Below are 15,981 nucleotides of genomic sequence, written 5' to 3'. Positions count from 1 at the left end.
CAGATGGGGTTTAGAGAAGGGGCCCGACTTGTCTAGGGTCATATAGAATGTGCACTGTGGAGCTGGATGCGACCCGAAGTCCCCGCTTCCAGGAGGTTGCAGTGGCCAGGCTCAAGCCCCGAGGAGTTAGGGGCTGGCTCCCCAGCACCACGGCTCTCCAAAGGTTCTCTATTAAAGCCTTCTGGGATCTCTGGGATCTCTGCAAAGCTGCTCATCCCACCCCCTGAGTCCTGGGCTTCCTCGTCGATAGAGAAAAGACACCAGAAACACAGAAAAAGATGCAGTTTATGTGCACGGCTCTGATGGGGGTAAATGGAGAGAGGCCACTAAGTAGTGGGGGATAGGCTCACCCCTGTCCCCAGGGGACATCAAAAGATCCCTTCAGAGGCTCATGGGTCTCAGGGGGAGGGACTGGCCCTTGGGCCCAGGTAGGAGGTCCGGTTCTCAGGGGTGCTGTAAATGGTTAAAGCCCCGGGCACAGCCAGGGCTGGGCCTCCCAGATCTGCCTGGACGTCCAGCAGGAATGGGCCCCCAAGCGTGGAGTCCTTTCCTAGAAAGAGCGAGGCTGTGTTCAGCAGGAAGGAGTGTTCCCCCTTCTTTCCTAGGGGAGGAAAGCCCTGTCCCCTGACTTCTGGTCAAGTCAGGATAAATCATCATTCTTAACCTCCCCATTCTCACCCAATGGTGAAGGGAAGGGGAGCTTCTGAAGGATCTACAGGGCAGCCTGAATTCAGGGAATCTCCCTGTAAAACCCAAGCGGCCTACTCCACCAGTCATAGCAGTTCAGCAGTCATGGCCTCCCTCCCACATCCTGAGTCCCCACAACCATTACCTGGGCCTGGAGAACTCAATCCCTTGACTGCCAGCTCAGCTTCACCTCTCTCTGGAACCAAGGGCTGCATCTGCATGGGAGAACCCCAGGAAGGAGTTGGGGAGGGAGCCCAATAGCTGAGGAAGAAACCTGGGGACTCACTTGGGCAATTCTCAGACATGGCTTTGGCTCTCTGAGAACAGCTATGGACCCAAGGGTGTGGCCCTCTCCAGCCCCATTTTACCAGGGACAACTCCATGTCCAAGTCCATCAGGGTCCATTCTCGCCCTGGAAGGCTGGGGCCCAACACCTGGGAAAAGTTCTGGGTTAGTGCTTGCCCTCTCAGGCTATGCAGACAGCAGGTACAAGAAGTGCATGTGCTTCTATGCCAGAAGTACTCACATCTAGGGGTGCTGCAGGCTCCACACTTTCAGGGGGAGACCGAAGCAGCATCGAAGGCAGCAGACTCTCTGGGCTCCTGTTACCCTGCTCCAGACCCAGAGGTTCCCTGTGCACAAAAATCTGCTGTTGGCCTGCAGTGCTCACACCCTATTAAGTTCCCAAAGAACCTGGATGCAAGAGGATTTAAATCCCCCAACATCTAGAAAATGCCACCCTCCTTTCCCCATAAATGGACACAGAGTGTCCCTGCTTCCTCTAGGACTTGAAGTCTTAGGACAGATCCTCTCTCTATGCAAGTATAAATACAAGGGGCTCTTAAACTACTGTGTATATTATAATCATCCCATTGAACTCATTTAAAAATGCAGATTCCTCAGTCCTACCACAGAGGAGCTAGGTGATCTGACTAGGAGTTCCTACTTTGTTTAGAATTTGTATGTAGGTGCTCCTTGGAGCACATTCTGAGAAATCATAAGTGCCCAATATCCTCCTCAGCCACCAAGGGGCAGACAAAGTAGGGAAGTTTCATGTGCCAGAGTGTTGTTCTATCTGCAAAAGTGGCCTGCAGGACTCACCTCAAGAATGGGCTCTGCTTACCTGTCAGGTACCTCCCTGGGGCCCCTTGGTTCAGGCTGTTGGACACTCCTGGGCCCCTCAGGGCTGAAGCTCCCTTTCCCTTCCAGGATGGCCTGTACCACAGCCACAGGCAGCGGTGGGGGGGCTGTCACGCAGAATTCACACTCGTTTGGGGCCAGGGCCAGCCCGGCCTCGCCATCCCCCCCTGGACTGGCCGGCTCTTCTTTGAGCAGTGCCAGGCCCTTCTCCCTGTACCAGAGAAAAGCTTCAACCAGACCCTGGCACTGACCTCTCCCCCACCCCTACAGCCATCTGGGCTGCCAGGCCCTCCCAGACAGGCTCCCCAGAGGGCAGCCCCTGTCCTCCTTACCTCCTGCCACCACTGGAGGGAGAAAGCCTGGGCCCTTCAGGGGATGGAGAGTCTTCTGGGATATCAGAGATGATGGGGCCCCTGGCCCTGTGAGGGCTGAGGCCCAAGGTAGTCTCTGGGAGGGGCTGTAAATAGAAAACTAGACCCAGTCCTTGACCTCTACCACTGGGAAAGCTAGAACCCAAACAGCACCCATCTGGACTATAGGGCCTAAGGGGCAGGGTGTGAGGGGGAAGGCTCAGTCCATGCTGGGGAACCTGGGTCTGTTTGGTGGGAAGGTTGGCTTCCATCTTCTTTAGGGGGAAATCGGGAGAAGAAACAGCTGTGCTTTAGAGAAAGGGGAAAAAGAAACCTACCGACTGGATAAAGTAGGGGTCCTGTAGGAGGGCACCAGGCAGGGAGCAGGCACTGAATTTGGCAGGTGTTGGGCATGAGTTCCCTTCATCCAGCATCAGGGACCTATACAAGATGAGCAGGGTCCCTCAGGGTAGGGGCAGGGTCAGTCCCCATGCCCCTCAGCCTACACTTCCCTCCCTCCCTCCCTCCCTCAGGCCCCAGCAGCCAAGTCAGCAGAGCTGAGGCCTGTTGCCAGGGCATCAGTCACATGCTAGAGTGGAAGGGGCTCCCCCCCAGAGATGGGGGCCCTTTGGGGGTAGAGGAGAGGGAGGGAGCATGGTTTGAGCCCCAAGCTCTTTGGTTGGGATGTTTTGGGGGGAGGGGAAGGGATTGCTGGTGTGGGAATTTGGAGGTAAGGTCCTGGGAGTGGGAGAACCAGATTGTGGTGTTGGGGGAGGGGGAAAAGTTCCAGATTAGTTGAGGAAGCTGATGTGCAGCCAGGAGTAGGATTGAGGGTTCTGCCTGAAGGAGTTTCTGGAAGAGAAGGGGTCCCTGCCAGGGGTCTTAGGCAGAGAGAAGGTCCTGAAAGTGGAGAATTGGGGATGAGCATCCTTGGCTCTCACTCACAGCTTTCTCTTTGTTCCTGCACTACTGGGCCCAGCCTGAAGTGGTCCAAAGAGGCACTGGATCAGCTGAAGAGGAAGAGAAGGGCTTATTCCTATTTTGGACACCCCCCTCACCCTAACAGGCAGTTCCAGGTGGGTTTGAGAAAGGGGCTAATTTGGATGCTAGAGGACTGGGTGTGGAGGGATGCCCAGGAGTGAGAGGGAGAAGGGAGGTAGAAGAAGAGGAACACCTTGCCAATGACCCGGTGCTGCTGACCATGGCTCTGCCGAAGTGTCACCACTTCCCGCCATAAGATCTCGTTCTGCCTAGGGGCAGGGTTGGGAGGGTGCTGAGGCATCCGAGTTCTCTCAGACACTCTCCCTCCCAAACACACACACACACACACACACACACACACAGAATGGCATGGCAGGGAAGGGACCTGGGTCACTACCCCAATAATCATCCACCTTATGGAGAGTCTAGAGTTCCACAACTAGGCCCATTTGTCTGGAAGGAGTTGCTGAGACCCAAGAGCTGAAGGGGCTGCCCAGAACCCTCTGGTGACCAGCATCCTCTCACCCAGAACCTCCCACCAGGGCTGCCCCTCCCCGCACTGCCTGAGCTCCCGAAGCCGAGCCTCAGTGTTCTCCTGCACTCCCCGCAAAGCCTGCACCTCGCCCAGCAGCCGACCAAGGTCTTCAGGGCGCCAGCGACCGTCATCGCTGCGCAGCGCGGGCACCTGCAGAAGGTACACCGCAGAGGCAGAATCTCGTAGAACAGGGCCAGCAGTCCTAACACCCCACGCGGGTTTACTCATTTCTGCTGGCTGTCCCTACCTTGCGCCGCACGCGCTCCAATAGCTGCTCCCTGCCACGCACGAAGCTCGGGTGCTGGAACTCGACGTGGTCGCGCTCCGGCCTGAGCAGGCCACCCTGCTCGATGCTCACTACCTTCCGAAAACCATCTGGAGAGTGGGGCGTGGGGGCGGGGGTGAGTCGTTCCATCTTTGGCACCAAATCACCCACACCCTGTCCCCACCCGGCCTGAGAGACTCACACATGTTGAGTTGACGCACAAAGCTCGCCATGTTGCTGTGCTTGAAATACTGGGGCAGCACTTCTTTGGCGAAGCGGCTCTGATCGCTTACAAGGAAGCTGGTCCCACTCTACCGAGAATGCCGCCCACCCGTGGTGCGGGTAGAGACCAGACTTGGTGAGTGGCGCCCGCCCACCATCAGGCCGGCGCTCTAGCGCGCGCGCACACACTCATTCACTCAGGGGTCAGTGCCGCTCATGGGAATATGGAAAGGCTGGGCCAGAACCATCTGAGGCCTGGCTCCGGACGACCACAGTGAATCCCTACCCCTAGCGTAACCCAGACTCGGTTCTCAAAGAGGAGTAGCAGAGGCCAACCCTGGTTCCACCTCGGACCCGTCCCAGACCCGAGCCAGAGCCAGAGCCATGATGTGACCCTGATTGAGCCAGTGCCAGCCCTCCCTTCTCTCCGTCTGTTTTCCGATCTGTCTATGGGGTGGGGTCATTTCTTTCTCATTAAATGACCTAGGAGATGTCTCTGGCTCCAGGTCTCCAGGAGGTTCCTAACCCTTCCTCCGCCCCAGAGGAAGTCGCCTCATCTTCATCTCACACATCCCCTCCAAGGTGAACTACCCTGGACGGCTGAATCGGAGTGACCCACAGCCCAGTCCCCGGCGGGGGTTGAGTGGGCGTGGGTGGTCACCGACGTGGAGGGACCCCGGGGACCACTGGGAGAGTCGAGGGGCCCCAGCCCTCACCGGGCTCCAGCGGATCAGGTGGTCGGTGCCGGGGTCGCCCACCAGCGCCCATAACTTGCCGAGGAAGGCAGGTACAGGGCTGGGGCCTGGCTCCGTGGGCAGCGCGGCTGGCGCTTCCTGCATGGCGCAGTGTCGGCCCGGCTCAGCGCGGCGGCCCGGCCGCTGCGGGCTGGTCAAAGCCGTGAAAGTGCTGCGTTTGCCTCCCGCCCCGCCCTACTCCGCCTCCGGGCGCCGGGTCAGGCGGGGGCCACGTGCGAACCCGCGGGGCGGGGCTCGGACAGCGGCCGGGGCACTAGCAGACAGAAAGGCTGGCTGAATCGGATGTGTGTGGAGGGATGGGGTGAGGAGGGAGACCTGGGTTCGAATCTCATCTTAGTCTCTCTATTTCCTTTATTTTGGAAAAATAGCCCGTGTGCGGCCTTTTTACGATGAACTGGGAAAGTCCTAGTGAAGCCCCAGATAGAGCGGGCCGATAAGATAGTGAGGAAGCTAGACCTTTCCCGCTGAACGCTGGGGCATTGTCAATCCAAAAGGGCGAAGTGCCCCGCCCCTGACTCCCGCACCCGCAGCCCCATCTTGCACCTCTGCCCAGACGGCTCTTTCTCGGCTCTGCGTGTTCCTCATTCTCCCCTTCAGAACCTAGCCCGCCTTTCACCGGATGCAGAGATACTGTAGGATTTGTTTATTTCACGCTCACCCCTAAGGCCGGGCCCACACCCGTGCCTGCCCTCCCCCCATGCCGGACCGCAGAGCTGGCATGGAGCATGCAGAAGAGCTGGGGGACCCCAGTGCGGCCGGGACAGAGCTGGAGTCTGCAGAAGTTGAGTGGACTCAGGGCACCTGTGTTGTACCGAACCGACACCGTGCCACGGGTCCCAAGAGGCACAAGAGACAAGGAATTCCCAAGGAAAGAACTGGCAGTTTGAGTGTGCTTGGGAAATTCCTTCCAGCTTCTCCGAAGCCTCAGGATTGCAGAGGGGAGGGAGGGTTTGTCCAATCACCGCACGAACGTGGGCCGCCAAGGATGTGGCTCACGCTTTAGTTTGAGCGTGTAGCTGCGCAGGCGCGGGCAGTGCGCGCGGAAGGCGTCCAACACCGATGTCCTCACGACGCAGAAGCAATGTATTTCACGCAGGCCCGCGCACCGGGCCGCCAGCTCCTCTAGCGCAGTGTCCAGCTCGGATGAGGCGGGAGCGCGCACCTCAAGTGCGCGCAAGGTTGTGGCGTAGTGGCACGCGGCAAAACGCAACGGACCTATAGTGTCACCCGAGAGGTTGAGACGCAGTGTAGCCACGGGTACTGCAGGTTGCAGGACTCGCATCACGCTTTCAGCTGGCAGTGCAGGCTCCAGCTCCAGCTCCACAGTCAGCCCAGGGTGGCGGTAGTGCAATGCTGCCCAGGCTTGATCGGGCAGTGGGGACGCGCGTGCATCTTCAGGGCTCGCGCACCGCAGGGCCAGGAGCGCAAAAGGCGCGCGATCTGGCTCAGCCAGCGCATCGAGGACAGCATGGGACAAGCTGGCCAAGTGCAGGCCAAGGGTGCGCAGGCGCGGGCAGGCAGCCAGTAGCTTGAGTACTGAGCCTGGCCTCACGCTGTCCACCAGCGTATGGTTATCTAGGAAAAGGCTGCGGAGTTCTGGACAGCCACAGGCTACCTGCAGCACCAGCGTGTCATCCAGTGTGAAGGGCAAGCGCCGCAGGTCAAGGTGGCGCAGCTCGCTGGCGGTCCCACAGAGGGCATGCACAGCATCCAGGATGTCTCGGCCTGCGTCAAAGAGCGGTTTGTCTCCGTGGCACTCCAGGCTCAAACCTCGAAGACCTGGGGCATGGTCTGACAGTGCAATCAGCAGCTCGGTGGCTGCCCGGCGACTCGGCTTCCTCGACGGCTCAAATTCCAGCTGTAGGTTGTGAATGTGGCCCAGGCAGTCAGACAGATATGGCGGCAGTATGCCTTCCCATTCACTGTCACAACTTGGGTTAGAACAGTAAAGAAAAGTCGTTGGCAGCCTCATAACGAGAGGGGACAACCCTCCACTAACCTCTCAATTTGGGTGCCAGCTGCCCTCCCCACTTCCTGTTCCCGATGCACACACCTCTCCCTCAGCACCATGCCTTTGCCCCACGGCAGCAGCTGAAACCCTGGCATAGACAGCCAATATTTCAGGAACTATAGCTGTCCTAAGGAGGCACGTGGGCACCTTGAACTGCCAGGATGAGTGGCCAGCGGGAAGTGATTTTCTTTGCCTCTGTTTCCTATCAGTGCAATAATAATACTGTCACACCAGGTTTTCATGAGGATTAAATGGGTTAATATATGAATCTTATGTATTGTTAATATGTATTGGTATGTAGTAGGCGGTCAATAAATGTTAGGTTTTTGTTGTTTTTTCGGGAAGTCAATAAATTTCCCTAATCCATGACTTCACAGGGAAAGTATAAAAATGAGGAATGGCAGGGGACAGAAAAGCCCTCTCACCTGATGTTTGTGTCGTGCCACACTGCACTGCTGGTGGCAGCAGCTGCCCAGGCCCTGCAGACCCCAGCGACAGCAGCACGATCCCTGAGAGACAGGTGGCGGAAGATGAGAGCAAGCACCTCCTGGGGCAGTTGTTCTTCTGGCTCCACCATGGTGTGGCTCTGGGTCGGGGGCTTCACCACTTCCAACAGCTCCGGACTGGAGAGAGACACAGGGTCATCCCTGGGCCCAGGAAACAGCTGAGCCTGGGTGTAGAAATATTTGTGGACTGAAAGCCGCTACATAATTTGCAGAACCCAGTACAAAATGAAGATATGGGATTCCTATTCACAACGTTAAGAATTTCAGAGCTGGGAGCGGTGGTGTACACCTGTAATCCCAGCTATTCTGGAGACTGAGGCAGGAGGATCACAAGTTTAAGGCAAATAGCAATTTAGGGAGAACCTGTCTCAAAATAAAAGAACTAGGGATATAGCTCAGAGGTAGAGCACTCTCCTAGCATGCCCTAGGTTCGAGCTCCAGCACCATAAATAAATAAATAAATAAATAAATAAATAAATAAATAACGTTGCAAAATGTGGGGGCTCTGCCCCCCCTGCGCAGGTTTTAGATTCATAAAGTCGGCCCTGGGTGCCAAAGCGTTTCTGGTTCTTTAAACTGTTTTTTCAATTGTGTAGTCACCAGGTGACTACACAGGTTCCAAGTTGAGAAACCTTGTCCAATCCCCGCCAGCCACTAGAGAGTGACTAGGGTTAACTTGAGACAGAAGAATTTATAAAGAGTTTTGTCAGGGACAACGAGCCAATCAGAGAGCAGTGGCATGGGCGGGGCCCGGCGGGATCCACCCAGAGAGGGGAAACGTCTTTGCAGCGGGGGGGGGGGGGGGGGGGTCGGGGGTGGGGTGGGGTGGGGTGTCTAGCCCCGGAGTGTCCCGGGTGTTTTCTAAAACCGGCAAGACCTGCAAGGAAAAGCATGGGATCTGGGGTCAGACGGTTCTTGCCTCTGAGGAGCTGTAGTTCAAATTTGGATCCTGATCCTTGAGCAGCCCTGGCTCCCGCTTAGTAATTTGGAACTCCCTAGAGCCACCCCAGAGCGCAGCTTTTAGAGGGAAAATGTGCGTCCTCTTTTTTTTTTTTTTTTTTTGTGTGTGTGTGTGTGAGAGAGAGAGAGAGAGAGAGAGAAGACTGAACCTACCACTAACCCCAGTCATTTTTATTTTTTGAGACTGCCTCGCTAAAATGCCCAGGCTGACCTTTAACTTGGGATCCTCCTGCCTCAGTTACCCAAGTAGCTGGAATTACATTCGTGCACCACCGCGCCTGACCTATGAAGTTGCCAGTTTTGTTTCTGTGCACATTTCACATCACTTACTAGTATTTTCCCCGTATCTTCCAAGGTAGAGGTCTCTTCTGGAATATGTGTGACGTGTACGCTGGGGATTGGATGCCTAGGCCAGGTTTGTACCTGGGACCCATGGCACAGGGTTTTTAGTGGGTTTAGTAGAGATCAGATTGTCAAACTAGATCCCCAAGGGGCACTAGAAAATTCTGATCACCAGGGGGCGCCTTCTTGTTGATCCACCAGGAACAGATGAAAGTCTGGTAGCTCTTACACTGCAGCCCTCCTCCCTCGTAAAAACTGCAAGCCCCAAAAGTCACGACCTGCGGGCAGTTCTTCCTGTCATCCAACCTCGGGCGCTGGTAATCTTACCTGCTCAGCGGACCAGAAGGGCTTTGCTCAGAGACAGTGGACTGGCAGCAGAGAACAGCAGGGTGGGAAGGAGCTGCCTGGAAGGCGGGACACGCGGACGAACCGGGCGGCTCGAACGGGGGCACCGCCCCAGAGCCTCGGCGCACACCCGGAAGCGGCTCAGTGCAGCGGAGCCTGGCGGGCGTGGGAACCCAGGCCCGGCCAAGGCGGGCAGGTTAGTGCAGTTAATGGGTGGGCTTGCTGGTGTGGCAGGAGCAGAGGCTGATCCTGGCTCTGGCATGGCGTGGTTGTCACCGCGGCTGCTCTGGCGAGCTACTGCGGCGGCCTCTTGGGCTCTTTCAATGGGAGGCAGTGGGGAGTACGGAATTTGACCCTTGCAGGTTCCTTGCCCCAACCAAGGGCTTTTGCGGGGTGGCAGGGCCCTGAACGTGAGGATGAAGGGAGGGCAGGGCTGGTCTGAACAGTTCTGTGAGCCGAGACCCCCGGGCACGTGCACAATGAAGGTGGACTAGTGGGAACCGGGGAAGCTCCTGTAAAGAGGCCTGAAACAGCTAAAGAGCTCCCAAACGGGGCAGCAGATGAGTAGGGGGCGCGCGGGGCTGGTCGCCCAGAAATGCAGGCTTTCAGTCCTTGGGCCACTCTTGGGGGCTGTCCCTGCCGATCAGCCAGAGGTAGGGCTGCATGAGGACACATGTTTTGTGTTAGGGTCCGATGCCTGGTTGGCCTCTTGTAGTTGGCGCACTTTTTGGTACTCAAATATCCATATAATGTCATCCAGATAAACGTTACAGGGCCAGCCTGGAAGCCTTGGCCCACACGGAGCAGGGGTGGACTCTTGGTGGGTGAGGCTCGGGGCTTCCCGAAGAGGGGTTTTCTGTGGAAGGACACGCAGGAAGGATGATTCCCAAAAGGAAAATCTCAAGCTCCAGCTCCAGCCAAGCTGACTTCCCCCACGTGCCTAGTACTAGTGTGTTGGGCATCGCCCCATCTCCAGGTTTCCAGTGCGTACCTAGCAGGCCTGATCTGTTCCATTTTGTTCCTACTTATATCCTTTGAGGTGAAACTATGTTCATCCGGTCAGCATTTACTTCCAAGTCAGGGGGCTAGGAAGATATGAAAGTGGAAACATTTCCAGGGTCCCCTAGGCCACTTATTCAGGGCTCCCCACTTGTTTTGCCTCTTTGGCTTGCTCCCAACCTCTGTTGGCCCTACTTGTCATCTGCAGAGTTTTGAGTTTCATCCTGTTATTTTTCTTTCTTTCTTTCTTTTTTCCCTGTCACTAGGGATTTATCACTGAGGTACATTCTCACCATCTTTTTTGGGGTACTGGGGATTGAACTCAGGGCCACTCAACCACTGAGCCACATCCCCAGCCCTATTTTGTATTTTATTTAGAGACAGGGTCTCATTGTGTTGCTTAGCACCTCCGCTATTGCTGAGGCTGGCTTTGAACTCACGATCCTCCTGTCTCAGCCTCCCAGGCTGGAATTACAGGCATTCACCACTATGCCCAACCCCAGTTCTCTGTCTCTCTGTCTCGGTCTCTCTCTCTGTCTCTCTCCTCTCTCTCTCTTATCAAATTGTTGATGGACCTTTATATTATTTATTTATATGTGATGCTGAGAATTGAACCCAGTGCTTCACACATGCCAGGCAAGTGCTCTACCATTGAGCCACAACTCCAGCCCCCCCCCCCACCGTCCTATAGAGAGAGAGAGAGAGAGAGAAATTGTTGATGGACCTTTATATTATTTATTTATATGTGATGCTGAGAATTGAACCCAGTGCTTCACACATGCCAGGCAAGTGCTCTACCATTGAGCCACAACTCCAGCCCCCCCCCGTCCTATTTTTTTTGGGGGGGGGTACCAGGGATTGAATTCAGGGGCCTTGATCACTGAGACACATTCCCAGCCCTATTTTGTATTTTATTTAGTGATGAGGTCTCACTGAGTTGCTTAGTACCTCCCTGTTGCTGAGGCTGGCTTTGAACCCACATCCTCTTGTCTCAGCCCATGAGCTGCTGGGATTACAAGCCTGCACCACTACCCCTGGCCCCCCATCCCTTTTAATAAAGACATTTACTTTGCTTTTTTTTTAAAAAACACAAAGGAAATGTGTCTTTATTTTATTTTTGGTGGTGGGAATTGAAGCCAAGGCTTGAACATGCCAGGCAAGCACTCTACCCCTGAGCTATAGTACCAGCCCCAAATGTTTCTATCTTACATAAAGTAGAAGATATTGCTGAATAAAATGAAACAAAAATTACCCCGGCCACTCCCCCCATCCTGATCTGTTAATTTTCAGATTATTGTTTTGGGTAAATACACAGTATTAATGTTTTAATTATGTGATGACTTGCATGGAGTGGGGACTCCAAAAAGTGTGTCCCCTGTGCTCAGACCCAGGGTAGGACCATTGCCAGTTTTCATTTCTCTTACCTGGGTGGGTAATGCTGGAGGGCCTAAATAGTGTTCTAGCTTTGGCCCTCAGGTTATAGCCTGGGGAAGGTCTGAAATGCAGCCTCTGCTCTCTGCCTTAACCTCAAGATTCTTACTTTCTCCTCAAGGATGTTCAAGGTTGTAGAGTTGGCTCCTCCTGGGACCCCCTCCCCTGAGGCTCCCTGTCTGTAAATAGAAGACAGCTGGGACTCCTCTTTCTGTCCTGCCCAGAGCTTGGGCTCAGCACCCTTCTGAACCCACTAACTGTAAATGCTGACAGAAAGTAAAGGAATGTGACTTATGGGATAAGGAGCTGGGGGATTGAGTTCATTTCTAGAAAGAGGGGGTGAGCTGGTGAGCTGGCAGACTTGCCTCTTCCTGGGTCAATAGCTGGGAGGCCACTGAACAGAGGGTCAATGCATTGGTTGCCTGGCTGGGAATTTTGCTTCCTGCCAGACTTTGATAGAAGATGACTGGAGAAGATGTTACTACTAAGGAGCTCTGACTATCTGGATAGGAATGAACCTACAATAGAATAATTTGAGTTGGAAAAGAGCCCAATTCCAAGGACTTATAACAAAGAGGGATGGTTTTTCTTACATACCTGAATAGTCCAGGCTGTAAAAGCTTCAGGGACAGCTGGATCCACGGCCATAGTGTGCTTAGAAGTTCCCTTCTCCATCTCTTGGCTTTGTTTTCTTCTATGTTGGTTTCATTCTCAATCAGGCACTTCCCAAGCAATAGCAAAACAGACCGCCCCTTCCTTCAGTTTAGCCCCAGGGGAAAGGAAATTAGTACATCTTTCCTATTGATCCAGGCAGAGTTGCAGGGTTGATTCTCATTGGTCCAACTTGAGCCCTTTTCCCCAAACCCAAACTAGAATAGTGAGTGGAATATGCAGTTTGGTCAGACTTGCTTCATATGACCAGACTTGGACAGAGATCGAGAAAACACAAGAAGAAAGTTCTTAGAGGTGTCTTGGGATTGGGAGAAGGAATCTGGGTGGGATTAAACTGCAGGTTTCTTTTGAAGTGAAGCCAGGTGTAGTAGTGGGAAGATAGATGAAATAACCTAAGGGTAGGGCTGTGGACTACAGGGACCCTGGGGACCCAAGTTTAAGCTGAAGGCAAGGCCAGGACCTGGGTCTGGTTGGCCTTGGGGCATTGGCACTATCCAGAATAGTCTCTTGTCAGTTTTGGTAAAAAAGACACTGGCCTGAGCTAGGGTTGTGGCTTAGTGGTAGAGTGTTCACCTAGTAGAGTGCTCACCTAGCACATGCGAGGCCCTGGGTTGGAGCCTCAGCACCACATAAAAATAAATAAATGAAATAAAGGTATTGTGTCCAACTAAAACAAAAAAATTAAAAAATATATTAAAAAAAAAGACACTGACCTGAGGAGGAGGCAGAGCTTCTCTGCTTCCACTGCAGGGTCCACCTCCACTTTTCTGCCACCATGATCCTGGATTTTTTCTGGAAGATAGTGGAAGGACAATATTCACTGTAAGTCTGGGCTAGGAGGGGCTCTGTTTAGAGCCAGAGGCACAGGGTGCCACCTGTGAGACGGTGAACTCTTTACCTCAAGTGTGCCAGTTGAATCGGCCACTGAGCCTGCAGGACAAACAGATGTTCACAGTGTTTTGCAGCTGCACATGGGACTGGACGGTTGTCTCTAAGGCTAGGATAACCTAGATGCCTGTCTGTCTCTAGGAGGCAAGATGGCAGCTGGGCCAAATGGGCACGAAGAGTGGGTGGGCAGTGCATACCTGTTTTTGGAATCCTTACTGGACAAGGTGGTTCTGTCTGATGCCTATGCACACCCCCAGAAGAAGGTGGCAGTATACAGGGCTCTACAGACATCATTGACAGGTGGGTAAATGGGTAGGAATGGGAGAGGAAGTGGTGGGCTAGGCTCTTTTGTGGGTGGGGCAGGGGTAATACCCCACCTCCTGGATTTGGTGGGCCTGGGCTTATAGCCACTTTTAGGAAAAGAATTGGGTGAGGGAGGGTAAGTGTAAGGTAGAGAAAACTGGCTGTGTAGGATTTGTCTTCTCTTCTTACTGCATGTGTGTGTCCTTGAGCATAATCATGTTTATCCATGATTGTACATCTACCTATTTCTGCACTAATGTCCCACTACTCTATGCCCCCCACTCTGGAGCAGCCAGCTCACTCCTTTCTAGTAATCATAAGTTTCTCTCTTCTCTTTTCCTCTCTCACTACAGCACTCCTTGCCCAAGACCCCTCCCCACTACTTACCATTCCAGGTTCTTCTTTCTCATCTCAGGGTAGAAGCCACAGGAGGCTGAAGCTGGTTGGGGCATCCAGCTCCAACCTTAGAAAATCAAGAACCCCTCTCTTTCCAGGGGAAAGGGAACCGCACTAGGTGGAAGCCAAAGACCTGAGACCTCCTGCCCTTCCCCTGCCTGCCTATGCACATGGCCTGGTGGCCCAGGGCATATGCCCCCTTTCTGTGTTGCAAAGCCCCCCTCTTCCATTTGGGATTTAAGAGAGAGGGCTAGGCGGCACCCACTCTTATCTTGGAATGTACTCTATGATAGATCCTGGCCTGCTTTCTGGGTTGTTGCTGTTTGCATTCCCTTTTTTGTTTCCCAGCTGGGTACTCTGGATAATCTAGTATCCCAGGTCAGAGAATGGGGACGGGGGTTTGACCATGGGCTTTGCCCCTCCTCCGGCTTGGAGAACGCCCCACTTGGGGACCACCTGGCGCCTGACTGCTCACCTCCGCAGAGAGCGCCGAGAGCCCAGACGTGCTGCAGATACTCAAGATCCACCGCAGCGACCCGCAGCTGATTGTGCAGTTGCGTTTCTGTGGGCGACAGCTCTGTAGCCGCTTCCTCCGCGTCTACCGGGAGGGAACTCTGCGCGCCAAGCTGCAAAGTTGCTTGGCAGCAGCGCTGGCCCAACACTCTGTACCGCTGCAGCTGGAGCTGCGCGCTGGTGCCGAGAGGCTAGATGCTTGGCTGACGGACGAGGAGCATTGTTTGAATTGCATCTTAGCCCAGAAGGTGCGGCAGGAAGGGGTCCGCATGGGGTAGGTAGGGTGGGGATTCACGGATAAAAGCCCCTCTGACCTCGTACTCCCTTCCCTAGCCCGACCGGCTCCGGGATGAGGAACTAGCTGAGCTGGAAGATGCGCTCTGCAATCTAACCTGTGGTTTGGAGGGCCAGGGTGATAATGTGGATGTGGATGTTGATGTCGTCCCAGCCCCCTCGCAGTCCCTGGTCCCCTCTCCGCCAGAGGAAAAGCCACCGCCCTTGTCTGGACAGACGTTTCTGTTCCAGGGTCGGCCAGTAGGTGAGGTGCAAGCACAAAGGTGGGGTCCCCGGGAGGTTGGAGTTTGGGCAGGGGTGATGGTTAGGCTGGATGTCAGTGGCTGGGCACAAGTGGGGGCTGGCTCTTGGGTCCCTCCCACCCATCTGCCTCTCCAACTCCCTCCACAGTGAATCGGCCACTGAGCCTGCAGGACCAACAGACGTTCGCACGTTCAGTGGGCCTCAAGTGGCGTAGGGTGGGACGCTCACTGCAGCGCAGCTGTCGGGCATTGCGCGACCCAGCGTTGGACTCACTGGCCTATGAATACGAGCGTGATGGGCTGTATGAGCAGGCCTTCCAACTGCTGCGACGCTTCGTGCAGGCGGAGGGCCGCCGAGCCACACTGCAGCGCCTAGTAGAGGCGCTAGAGGAGAATGAGCTCACCAGTCTGGCAGAGGACCTGCTGGGCCTGGCAGGTCCTGATGGAGACCTGGCCTAGACCCGGTTCCAAGGATGCAGCAGTCCACCACGAGCCCAGCAGCGTTTGGATCATCTGGATGGTTCTAGAGTCCCTTCTGCTACTACGGTTACTATTGCTGAACCTCCTTCCAAATCCACTGGAACCCTACAACTACATTTAAAACCTCTGCTTCACTGAGCTGCTGCAGCAGAGTTGAGTGCCTTCTCCAGATTCCATAGGAACACCTGCTGAGCTCCTGGGACATACCACTGGGGATTCTGCTCTAGATTCTTTGATGGAGACAGTATGAATGTCCTTCTCATCCTCCCCTATCCCCAAAAGATAATCTTCTGGCTAGCCCTCACCCCCTTCACTCCTTGAACAGTGAGTGACTCCATAAGCGCCTGGAATTTCCTTGTCCTAGGCACCACCCTGGGTGCTGCAAATACTGTAGTGAGCCAAATACCCAAATCCCGCTTGCCCCAGCTCACTCAGTGTGAGACCCAAGTAATTAGCAATGGTAATAAAATGTAACTTTCACTCAGGGAATTGTGGGAACACAGAGGCCTACCCCAGGCTGGTGTTAGGCTCCTGAAGAGATGGGTTGGTGGGAAGGGTGAGGTGGGGAGTTGAGAGAAAGGCAGTGCTCTGGGCATAGCAAGCACCCTGGGGTCTTGAGGAAGGGAATAGGGAAGAGAAGTGTAGAGTGGCTGGAGGGGGGTGC

The 15,981-nt window shown here is 54.7% G+C and overlaps 3 protein-coding genes across 5 annotated transcripts; 1 reads left to right on the top strand and 2 right to left on the bottom strand.

Annotated features, from left to right (window-relative positions):
• Nucleotides 1-267: 267 nt before the first annotated feature.
• Nucleotides 268-5,084, bottom strand: Hsf4 (heat shock transcription factor 4). Of its 3 annotated transcripts, none has more exons than XM_076838152.2 (13): nucleotides 4,897-5,084; nucleotides 4,161-4,269; nucleotides 3,941-4,068; nucleotides 3,719-3,843; nucleotides 3,352-3,427; nucleotides 3,123-3,187; nucleotides 2,516-2,618; nucleotides 2,160-2,298; nucleotides 1,811-1,934; nucleotides 1,214-1,319; nucleotides 1,056-1,121; nucleotides 833-902; nucleotides 268-550 (listed from the first exon to the last, which is right to left on the bottom strand). In XM_076838152.2, the coding sequence occupies exons 1-13, from the start codon at nucleotides 5,017-5,019 to the stop codon at nucleotides 399-401; spliced, it is 1,386 nt and encodes a 461-aa protein (XP_076694267.2). In that variant the 5' UTR covers nucleotides 5,020-5,084; the 3' UTR covers nucleotides 268-398. The 3 variants fall into 3 exon arrangements, with proteins under 3 accessions (XP_076694267.2, XP_076694265.2, XP_076694266.2); XM_076838150.2 differs by having other exon boundaries at nucleotides 1,811-2,038; nucleotides 2,160-2,284; XM_076838151.2 differs by lacking the exon at nucleotides 4,161-4,269 and having other exon boundaries at nucleotides 1,811-2,038; nucleotides 2,160-2,284; nucleotides 3,941-4,050; nucleotides 4,897-5,041.
• A 631-nt stretch (nucleotides 5,085-5,715) lies between these two features.
• Fbxl8 (F-box and leucine rich repeat protein 8) lies at nucleotides 5,716-9,171 on the bottom strand. The gene is made up of 3 exons (XM_076838290.2): nucleotides 9,082-9,171; nucleotides 7,372-7,569; nucleotides 5,716-6,866 (listed from the first exon to the last, which is right to left on the bottom strand). Exons 2-3 carry the CDS (start codon nucleotides 7,521-7,523, stop codon nucleotides 5,894-5,896), a joined length of 1,125 nt encoding a protein of 374 aa, XP_076694405.2. The 5' UTR covers nucleotides 7,524-7,569; nucleotides 9,082-9,171; the 3' UTR covers nucleotides 5,716-5,893.
• Tradd (TNFRSF1A associated via death domain) lies at nucleotides 8,977-15,806 on the top strand. The gene is made up of 5 exons (XM_076838291.2): nucleotides 8,977-9,295; nucleotides 13,231-13,389; nucleotides 14,272-14,549; nucleotides 14,635-14,839; nucleotides 14,986-15,806. The coding sequence occupies exons 2-5, from the start codon at nucleotides 13,239-13,241 to the stop codon at nucleotides 15,294-15,296; spliced, it is 945 nt and encodes a 314-aa protein (XP_076694406.1). The 5' UTR covers nucleotides 8,977-9,295; nucleotides 13,231-13,238; the 3' UTR covers nucleotides 15,297-15,806.
• The last annotated feature ends 175 nt before the right edge of the window (nucleotides 15,807-15,981 follow it).

This window comes from Callospermophilus lateralis, chromosome 18 (genome assembly GCF_048772815.1).
Source record: "Callospermophilus lateralis isolate mCalLat2 chromosome 18, mCalLat2.hap1, whole genome shotgun sequence".
Lineage (NCBI taxonomy): Eukaryota > Metazoa > Chordata > Mammalia > Rodentia > Sciuridae > Callospermophilus > Callospermophilus lateralis.
The sequence above is the reverse complement of the archived record's forward strand: the minus strand, read 5'-3'. Positions and strand labels throughout refer to the sequence as shown.

Coding starts and splice junctions, on each gene's coding strand:
- Fbxl8 (XM_076838290.2), bottom strand. CDS start 7,523: ATGGTGGAGCCAGAAGAACAACTGCCCCAGGAGGTGCTTGCTCTCATC. Junction 6,867..7,371: donor TGGCACGACACAAACATCAG/GTGAGAGGGCTT, acceptor TTCTAACCCAAG/TTGTGACAGTGAATGGGAAG.
- Hsf4 (XM_076838150.2), bottom strand. CDS start 5,019: ATGCAGGAAGCGCCAGCCGCGCTGCCCACGGAGCCAGGCCCCAGCCCT. Junction 2,619..3,122: donor GCAGGAACAAAGAGAAAGCT/GTGAGTGAGAGC, acceptor CATCTTGTATAG/GTCCCTGATGCTGGATGAAG. Junction 2,285..2,515: donor ACCCCTACTTTATCCAGTCG/GTAGGTTTCTTT, acceptor TTCTATTTACAG/CCCCTCCCAGAGACTACCTT.
- Tradd (XM_076838291.2), top strand. CDS start 13,239: ATGGCAGCTGGGCCAAATGGGCACGAAGAGTGGGTGGGCAGTGCATAC. Junction 13,390..14,271: donor TCTACAGACATCATTGACAG/GTGGGTAAATGG, acceptor TCACCTCCGCAG/AGAGCGCCGAGAGCCCAGAC. Junction 14,840..14,985: donor GTTCCAGGGTCGGCCAGTAG/GTGAGGTGCAAG, acceptor CTCCCTCCACAG/TGAATCGGCCACTGAGCCTG.